General features: G+C 37.3%; 1 protein-coding gene across 2 annotated transcripts; it reads right to left on the bottom strand.

Annotated features, from left to right (window-relative positions):
- Nucleotides 1-2,757: 2,757 nt before the first annotated feature.
- LOC130914485 (chemerin-like receptor 1) lies at nt 2,758-9,863 on the bottom strand. 2 transcript variants are annotated; one of them, XM_057833722.1, is made up of 2 exons: nt 9,799-9,863; nt 2,758-5,074 (listed from the first exon to the last, which is right to left on the bottom strand). In XM_057833722.1, the coding sequence occupies exon 2, from the start codon at nt 5,061-5,063 to the stop codon at nt 3,921-3,923; it is 1,143 nt and encodes a 380-aa protein (XP_057689705.1). In that variant the 5' UTR covers nt 5,064-5,074; nt 9,799-9,863; the 3' UTR covers nt 2,758-3,920. The 2 variants fall into 2 exon arrangements, with proteins under 2 accessions (XP_057689705.1, XP_057689706.1); XM_057833723.1 differs by lacking the exon at nt 9,799-9,863 and adding an exon at nt 8,274-8,286.
- Nucleotides 9,864-10,265: the final 402 nt, after the last annotated feature.

Genomic DNA, 10,265 nt, shown 5'->3' with positions numbered 1-10,265 from the left:
CTAGATGTGGACGGAAAAGAAAAACTGACAAGAGATTTCAATGAAAGATTGTGCGGATGGTGGATAAAGAACCTCGACTAACATCCAAACAAGTTCAAACTGTCCTGCATTCTGAGGGTACAACAGTGTCAACCCTTACTGTCCGTTGGCGTCTGAACGGAAAGAGACTCTATGGTTGGATAACCAGGAAGACCCCCACTTGTGACCCAGAGACATAAAAAAGCCAGGCTGGAGATTGCCAAAACTTACCTGAAAAAGCCAAAAAAACGTTTTACAAGAATGTCCTCTGGTCAGATGAGACAAATGGAAAGCTTTTGGGAAAAGGCATCAAGATACATTTTACAGGGGGAAAAAAACGAGACCTTCAAAGAAAAGAACATGGTGCCCACAGTCAAACATGGCGGAGGTTCCCTGATATTTTGGGGTTGCTTTGCTACCTCTGGCACTGGACTGCTTGACCATATGCATGGCATCATGAAGTCTGAAGACTACCAACAAATTTTGCAGCATAATGTAGGGCCCAATGCGAGAAAGCTGGGTCTCCCTCAGAGGTCATGGGTCTCCCAGCAGGACAATGACCCAAAACACACTTCAAAAAGCACTAGAAAATGGTTTGAGAGAAGGTACAGGAGACTTCTAAAATGGTCAGCAATGAGTCCAGACCTGAATCCCATAGAACACTTGTGGAGAGATCTGAAAATGGCAGTTTGGAGAAGGCACCCTACAAATTTCAGAAACCTGGAGCACTTGGCCAAAAAAGAATGGTCTAAAATTCCAGCAGAGCATTGTGAGAAACTCAGTGATGGATACCGGAAGCGGTTGTTCGCAGTTATTTAGTCTAAAGGTTGTCCATCCATCCATCCAAGTATTAGGCTGAGGGTGCCAATAATTTTGTCCGACCAATTTTTGGAGTTTTGTGTGAAATGATAATGATTTAATTTTTTTTTTCACTCTCTTTTGTGTCTTTTCATTGTAAGCAAAATAAATGAAGATATTACAACCAAAGCATTTGTAATTGCAATCATTTTCTGGGAGAAATTGAGGATTATCTGACAGAATTGCAGGGGTGCCAGTACTTTTGGCCAGCAGTGTCGTACTAGTATATAATTCTCTCCCCTGACTTGCTGGTATCCATTTTCAAAAAGGTAACATCCCCCGAAATGATCAATTCAAGAAAATGAATGATAAATTATATTTAGGCACAGCAAATTATTTGTCCAAAGCACTCTGCCTGTAAAAGATGCCATTTTGGCACTATTTCTGTTTGACTTTTACATTGGAGCTGCTGTTTTGGTTAACAGTAGGTTTAAGATTTTTTTTTCCATTTGGAAAATCGAGGTATCTTAAGCAAATGTCGTGGGCAAGGTCAGCTTTGACACAGTTCTGGCAATATCCTATTTTGTTAGGTTTTGTACAACTGGGTAATTGCTGGGTTTTAGTCATGATTCAGAAGTGGCAATTTTTCTGGAATCTCTGTGTAAAAGAATAGGAGAATTTAATGGACAATTTAACGAATGGTAACCATGACAGTCAACTCAAACAAGCTTAAGAGAGTACCGGTAACAAAAATATATAGCCAGCAACGATGATCACAAACAGAAAAAGCCCAAGTACACATTTAAAAATTCAGGAAAAAAGCAGAGCCCACACTTGGCTGGAATAGATGGGAATTAGGTCACACTGCATTTTTCCCTGATAGAGACCATGGAATATTTTCAAAACGGATATTCACATGACAGACCTGCAGTTTTGGGTGCCTTACCTGGATAGATAGGATCAGGAATGAGCATATCAGAGGGACAGCACATGTTAGAGGATTTGGAGAGAAAGTCAGAGAGGTCAGACTGGGTTTGGGCATGTCCAGAGGAGAGATAGTGAGTATATTGGCAAAAGGATGCTGGATTTGCATATGTCATGTAGTTGTAGTACATATGGTGCATATGTATGGATGTCGTTAAAGAGGACATGAAGGTAGTTGGTGTGAGAGCTGGTGTGAAGTGAAAAGTCGAAAAGAAAAAAAGATTTCATACTTGAAACATGATCTTTCAAACAGGAACACCTCTGCAAAGACATTTGACTGGTTGGAATGTGAGCAGACTTCATGAAGCAGTGTAACACAAGGCTTCACGGGATCACTAGCAAACTCAAGGACACATAAATCAGCGCCCTACACAGTCTAAAAAACATAAATGGTGAAAAGTGTCACGTGCAACGTAAAATAATAAAACGAATACCCTTTACTATGTACTTAAATGGCTTTCAGACACTGTGCTGCAACTTGATTCCTTTATGAAATTAGGAAAAATATACAACAGTGCCCCTTGCTGGCAAAATACAGTACTGTAATGAAAATACTCATGAATGAACCACATAATTATAAATCGTAAAAAATAGCAGGCTGTGTCAAAAGCTGTGTTTTGTTAAGTAATATATATTTTTCCCAAATGTAAGTATAAACACGGAAAAAGAACGATAAATTAGTATTACTTCTGAACTTATCCCCCCCCCCAAAAAAAATCTTTCCAAACTCCTCAACTTGGAATTAGTAAATAAATGGATTTAGCGTATGTATTGTTGAGCCACTAGCACTAGAGAAAAAAAATGAATGAATGTTACACACCGACTTTACGAAATGAATCAACGGAGAACATTTTTGTTGTATACACATACTGTATTTATCATTTACATGTTTTTTTTTTTTTTTTTTTTTTACATCACATGTGCTTATATACCCATACCCATCTTACGGCAGGTTGGGTCCATAACTCCTAACAGAGGACATGTAGTAAATATACATCAAATTTAGTGTATCTTTCAGCTGCCATTACAAATGACTAGTATTGTACTGTCCATTGAAAATCGTGTATTTACATTTGAAACATAGTCATTGCTGTTGTATTTTCCACCCAACTAACAACATTAGGTTGGACAGATGACGAAGCCTTTTAATATTGCAAACAAAGACCTGTATATCATAAATGAGAATGCAGGGAATGCAATGTAACTTATTCCAGTTATGGTGAAAAGGTAAAAATATATATATCAGAGTTAACACTGCAATTCTTGTTTCGTTTTTGATACTTGGAGATAGGGCTTGTGTAATGACAATTATTTTAGGCTCATTTCCTCAAATTGTGTGTTTCACACTGATGGATGTTGTGTCTGAATTAAGTGCATCAATCACTTAAGGTAAGTACATGCTTGCTTTCAAAAAGATGTCTCTTTTTTTCTCATTGGGGGGAAAAACAGCATCAGCACCAAAACAGCCCTACCATTACCACATGTATATGTGACCTATTTCTTCTGGCTTTCTCCACAATAGTAATTATTTGTTCTAAATTCTAGTTACACTTCACATAAATTTGAATGAAATGTCCCATATTAAAAAATTGCACAAATTTAGTTGGACACTTTTTGCATAAATACTCAGTATGAGTTAAGAACTAAGGAAATAAAATGTTTAAGATGAGCGAATGTGTATGAATGCGTAGTGGACGTTGGCATTAAGCATGTATCCTGACTTGCTGTTGCTATTCACGCCACTCTGTAGTTGAGAGTGAATAAACAGCAACGTTTTGCACTGCAGCCAACTAATGAACTAATGCACTACATTACTTCAAAATATGATTTATCACTTCCATTCATTTGGCCTAATTGTTAACAACAATTGCATTGAATTTAATAAACAACCCAGGTTAGACTTCAGTTTATCTCCTAAGCTAACTCAAGATATGGCAAGTATCTACACAAACATCAGAAATGCTTCGCCCAACAAAGCATCACAGCTTGCTTACAATGATTTGAACAGTCAAATGTAATCACATTGTAAATATTGCAGTTGTGGATTAGTAGCAGTTACGGCAAAAACTGTGAATATTTGTCACGGCTAGGTACAACTCCAGTAGCTAACATCGAAAGCTTTATACCTCAGCTTCAGATAGGGACTTGTCTTTGCTTCGACTTGTGACCATTGAGTTTGTAAAGGTATATGAGCGGGAAATCTCTTCCTGAAAAGCAGTCTCCAGTACTTTCAGGATGGATTTACGCACTTTATCCTTGAAATCTTGTCCCATGAACACATAAAGCAGCGGATTAAGGCAGCTGTTGAGATAGGCTAGACTGGTAGCTATGGGGACACCGATAGTGATGACATGATCCAATATCTCACTCTCATAATCAGCCATGTGATTGACCAACTCAATTAGTGCCAGAATGTGATAGGGCGCCCAGCACAGGAAAAAAGTAGCAATGACGGCAGCGATGATCTTGAAGGGGCGACTCGATTGGCTGGCCAAGGTCCTGTTCCTGCGCAATCGGTGGACAATCACGGCGTAACAGGAAACGATAACAGTGAAGGGAACGACGAATCCCAGAAAGAAGCGAGTCATGGTCATTGCCTGATGTCGGAAGTGGCGCAGCTGGGTCACATGCAGTGTGACATAATCATCGGAGAAGGCAAAATTATTGAAGCAGTTGATGATTTCTTCATTGTTGTACGACGGTCCAGTATCCCTGAAGATGAAGTACGGAGTGCTCAGAATCAGCGCCAGGACCCAAACACCCACACTTACGCAGGATGCTTTCTGCACGCTGCGGTAGTTCTGAGCCCAAACGGGCCACACCACAGACACGCATCGGTCGATGCTGATTACCATCAGTATGTAGACACTTGCAAACATGTTGAGGAAGCTGATGGTGCTATTCAGCTTGCACATGAACTTGCCAAAGGGCCAGTGGAAATCCATGGCGGTGTACGTCACGCTCAAGGGAAGGAAGGCGGTGAAGAGGAAATCGGCCACGGCGAGATTGAGAAACCATACGGTGTTGACTGTTTTCTTCATCTTGAATCCGGTGACCCAGATCACCACGCCGTTGCCCAGCACGCCCAGCACGAAAGCCAAGCAATAGACGATGAGAGACATGATATTAAGGGACTGCCTCAGCTCGGCGTGGTCGTCCTTGTAGTCGTATTCGTCCTCGTCATCGTAGAATGTGCCGTTTGTGATGCCGGCATCTGAAGTGTTTATGTCATAGTAAGGCGTCACGCCCATTATGTCCATCATTGTCCTCAGACCTGCAAAGGGCATAACGAATAACCGGATATGATCAATTAGGGGACAAAAGGTTGCAATTTTACAAGAATTAAGGTATTGCAGTCAAAGAAACGACATACAAATCAAGAAAGGGCATAGGTTTGCATAGGGACGGTAAGGACATAACACTACCAACTTTTCAGGATGCTCAAATTGTCCCCACCAACTTTTAAGCAACCTTATTTACATTATATTCAGTTCAGTTATTGTTAATTATAGATTGTCTTCCCATATGCTGTAAGGATTGACCCTACCATTTTTAAGTTAATTATTTTCATTATGTTCAGACTTTACATTTACCCTTTTTTACTTGCTGAATGTACCGGTCCATTTCCCCCCTCAAACGGACGTTTAATAGGCTGATGACTTACATTCATTTAAAATCTATTTATTTATTTTCTATATTATTTATTTCAAAATATTTTTATATGCAGGCTATGCAGACATTTTTTCAGATAATCATAGTCGAGGGAAAATTTTTTCTTTCTTTTTTTTTTTTTTTTTTTTTGAGTTTAGCTGTGCTTGTGGACAAAAGCAGACCCTTTTTTAAAAAAAAATATTTTTGTCACACCCTTACCCTGATTTATTTATTTTAGACAGAAAATGTTGAGTGGTCTTAAGAAAAATGTTTATTTTTTTGCATTCCAGGATAGTTAAAGATTATTAACACGTTTGTATTTACTGTGTATGTCAATGTACAGGGTGTTCCAAAATGGTTGACCCCATTCTAACTGGCCAAATCTCGAAAACTAATTGATGGCTCTTAATGAAACTGAATACAGTTTATGTTGAAGGTCATAAGTTTTAGTGGTTAAATTTAAAAAGAAAAGTACACATATTTGTTGGTTCTATGACAGATTTTCATAAATGTTCAATATGAGCGTCGCCTACAAAATGCCTTATCAAAATGCCTTTTCTTTTGAAGTGAACGGCCTTTCTTAACCTGAAAAACCACACAAAAACTTGAAACGTTTCTACACAAGCTGTGAAAATTTGAGGTCATTCCAACGAAAATTGTCAAAATTATTGGCCTACGAAATGGGGTCAAACATTTTGGAACACCCTGTAATTCCAGTTATATTCAAATATTGCAATTTAAATTTGTGAATAAAATCCAGACATTTATTTTGGTTTAAGTTTTCAAAATATTTCTATAGTAGTTTTTGAAAGCAATGGTTTGAATGGAACGGTGTATAACCTGAACCAACACACATGAAAGTTAGTATAACACAATACAGATTCATTTTGCATTGATCATTTTGCCTAACCATTAATTTGGTTCATCTTTGTGAGAAATGTAGCCCTGACCCTTGTTCACCCAAACTGCTTGATCTTATTAATGTCCCAGCCCCAGCAAATGTGTGGATGCAGGTTAAGCTGTTATATCGTCCCTACCATGTTGATACCGAACATATGCCCTTGAATTCAAAAAATAATATTATGAGAAAATTACTAATATTAAAAGCAAAGTTGTAATATGAAAAGTAATACGTCCTGTGATGAGGACTGATGAGAATGCTGTCAAGATAATTTGTTAGTTTAACAAGCAATGAAACATTTTAGTGTTTACACTAGGGCTGTCAAAATTATCGCGTTAACGGGCGGTAATTATTTTTTAAAATTAATCACGTTAAAATATTTGACGCAATTAATGCACATGCTCCGCTCAAACAGATTAAAATGACAGCAGCAGTGCAATGTCCACTTGTTACTTGTGTTTTTTGGAGTTTTGTCGCCCTCTGCTGGCGCTTGGGTGCGACTGATTTTATGGACTTCAGCACCCATGAACATTGTGTAATTATTGACATCAACAATGGCGGGCTACTAGTTTATTTTTTGATTAAAATTTTTACACATTTTATTAAAACGAAAACATTAAGAGGGGTTTTAATATAAAATTTCTATAACTTGTACTAACATTTATCTTTTAAAAACTACAAGACTTTCTATCCATGGATCGCTTTGTTTAGAATGTTAATAATGTTAATGCCATCTTGTTGAATTATTGTTATAATAAACAAATACAGTACATATGTACCATATGTTGAATGTATATATCCATCTTGTGTCTTATATTTCCATTCCAACAATAATTTACAGAAAAATATGGCATATTTTATAGATGGTTTGAATTGCGATTAATTACGACTAATTAATTTTTAAGCTGTAATTAACTGGATTAAAAATTTTAATCGTTTGACAGCCCTAGTTTACACACATGAACTCCATCATGAACACTTAAATGCAATGCATTCCTGAGAAAACACACCAAATTTTTTTTTTTAAAATACTAAGGGATTTTCAACTCATATTTTTCCATATACACGATGCAGATGATGAACAAATAAATAACATCTTTAAATAGAGATATAGGCTGTTAGTTATGTTAATTTTGTTTGGAAGGTTTGACTCATAAGTCACTATTTTATTTTATTTTTTAAAAAATCACAAAATTCACAAATCTATACTTTTAAATCAATTTTAAAAGTATTTCAGTGAACTCATGTATTTCCGTAAACAACATGAATAAGATGAACAAATAAATAACATCCTTATATAGAGATAAAGTCTGTTAGTTATGTTCATTTTGTTAATAAGCTTTGACTCATAAGTCACTATTATATTGGGGGGGAAAAAAATCACGAAATTTACAAACACATACTTTTAAATGAATCATAAAAGTACTTCAGTTCTCCAATCCTAATTGGAAAACTTTAAAAGTACAGCAACTTTTTCTATTAAATCCTATTTAAATAATGTCTTTATTCACATAATATTATTGTATACAGCTCACACAATCATTATATTTCTTTTAATGGTGGTCCTCAGAAGCTACCTCTTTAAAATACTGTATTTCAAAAGTACACATGATTTTTGATCTCTCATAGTAATCTTGATACTCTTTCTGTGAGGGGAAAAAGTATTCCTTTCCACGGAAACAAATATGTCATTCATAATGGCAGACAACGCCGAATTGAGTTTTACTAAAGTTGAGCACATATCATAACATTTTTAAAATGAAGCACTTTGAGCCAGACTTCTGCTTAATTAACACGTCCCAATCAGACAAAGTTCCGATTGTGACATATTTAACTCCCCCAAAACAGCCTGCTAAATTTCAATCTGGAAGTCTATTACCACCTGGTTACAGATAGATAGATATACGAATATGCACAGTACCTTCTGGTGTTGATGTGTCCGAAGCAGCAGAGCTGTGAGTTGACTGCTCCGTGCAAACTGAGCCTCCCGATCCAGTCTCAATAAAGTGTGTGACGTCATCGGCCACATTGAGGCGGGACCACAAGCGTTCCTAGACTTACCCCACAACCCCCAAACCACCCTTAACCCCCTCTTTCTTTTGTGTTGATACATTTTGGAGCACCAAGCTTACCCTATTGTTGAAAGAACCTTATGATATTCATTGCAGTAAATGCAAGTTAGTCTAAATTTGATGGAAGATAACACGCACACAGAAACTCAAAATATTTGAGGACAGAAGGATGCCTTGTCACAGCATGTCTGCCTGTTTTTTTTAGGCACATGAAAGTATTTGTGTCATTTGTGGGAAATTCCACAAGTGAAAACACAAGAGCAATCAAAAAAAGTGAATCATCAATTACAGTTTGTTGAGATGACAACCTGTGAGGGAGAGGAGCTGACTCTTCATCTCGACCAATCACGACGTGTTTTTCTCATCATGGGCCAAGCCCATGTTTGCTTGAGGTTAACTCTAATTGCTGCGCAGACTTTGAAATGACATCTGGGCATGTAGGTAACATATTTGTAATGTACTCCTTTAGTGTGCATTTAAATAAATAAAGAAAAGTCATAGCAGCATCTGTCAATAATTAGGGTTACCAAGCTGTTCCTTAAAAGTAAAAAACATTTTTGCAGCTGTCCACTCTACTTTGGACATTACTGGGTCCAAAACAAAAGAGGCGTGGAAAGACAAAATTATGTCTTTAAAACATGTTCATGGCTTTGATGTGAGTAGGTGAAGAGTGAAAAGCTTGGCCATACTTCAGACACATAGGCGGAATTTGACTTTTGGTGCCGATGACACCGAAACGCAGTGTCAGCAATAAAATTACAAGAATATTTATGACAATAAGTTGCAAATTAGCAGTTTTTGTTTACCATCATTCTTGAGGGGAATACTAAAGCAGGCTGCATAGGACAGCTATACTTTTTATCAACATCGTCATCCACTGAATATGGCACACCCGCCAGTGTCGTGCCAATGTAGTTACCCCCGTTAAAAAATTGTATCCCCTGGACGAAGCCACTGTGCTGCACTGATTTGCTTGATTTCCGTGTTTTGATGATGTAGTTATCTACGAGGTTTGAAAATATGGCCAATCCTTTTTTTCTGTCGTATAACGTAGCATACGTACTGAACCTAAAAAAAGCCAATCTTTCACTGTTTTACGCGTAGGATGACCTATAACTTTTATTACTATTATTCAAGTCCTGTATAGATTTTCTCCAGTTTTGTAAACGTCCATGTCCAAAATATATAACTGTGGTTCTTTTCTGGCTTCAATTAATTGTTTAAGTTGACATAACTCATAATGAATGTCTGTGTGTGCGCTCCTGCGGCCAGGGGATACAATCTTTGACGGGGGTAACTACATTGGCAAGACACCGGTGGTGGCTCTGTTGTACAATTAGAGTCTTTAGTGAGGGAAAGTGAAACTCCACTTACCATTTTGGCGGTGCTGTCTGGCGTTTCATGGTCCACATTTTCAATCCTTGCTTCTTGCTCAGTAGTTGTTGTCTGTTTTGAAAGCTTAGGTTTTAAAAAAATTACATATATCCATCTTGCCTCTTCGGTCCTCGGGTGGTTTTGGCTAAGCAAATCAAACGACCATCTAAGGTGCTAGTCACATGATCTGTTCGAAAAATAATTTTGACTAGTTATAAAAACATTGTTTTTTGTCCATTCATTTTTGTTGTTTTATTGCTTTACAACTTTTATAGACAATATTTTACCAGAAAACTCTTAATTTTAAAATCATATATAGGAAAGTCAGTTACATGCAATGACACCTTTTGGCCACCAGGGGGGTATGTTCAGAGAGACAGACGGATGGACGGACAGACAGGAATAGGACCTACAGTAATTAATTGCCAAAGACAAATAATATCACAATTTTGTTGCGTGGATGTTGC

Source organism: Corythoichthys intestinalis, chromosome 4 (assembly GCF_030265065.1).
Source record: "Corythoichthys intestinalis isolate RoL2023-P3 chromosome 4, ASM3026506v1, whole genome shotgun sequence".
Lineage (NCBI taxonomy): Eukaryota > Metazoa > Chordata > Actinopteri > Syngnathiformes > Syngnathidae > Corythoichthys > Corythoichthys intestinalis.
This window is presented reverse-complemented; position numbering and strand designations above follow the sequence as displayed.

What these genes read in the sequence shown, in the direction of transcription:
- LOC130914485 (XM_057833722.1), bottom strand. Translation starts at nt 5,063, where the DNA reads ATGATGGACATAATGGGCGTGACGCCTTACTATGACATAAACACTTCA.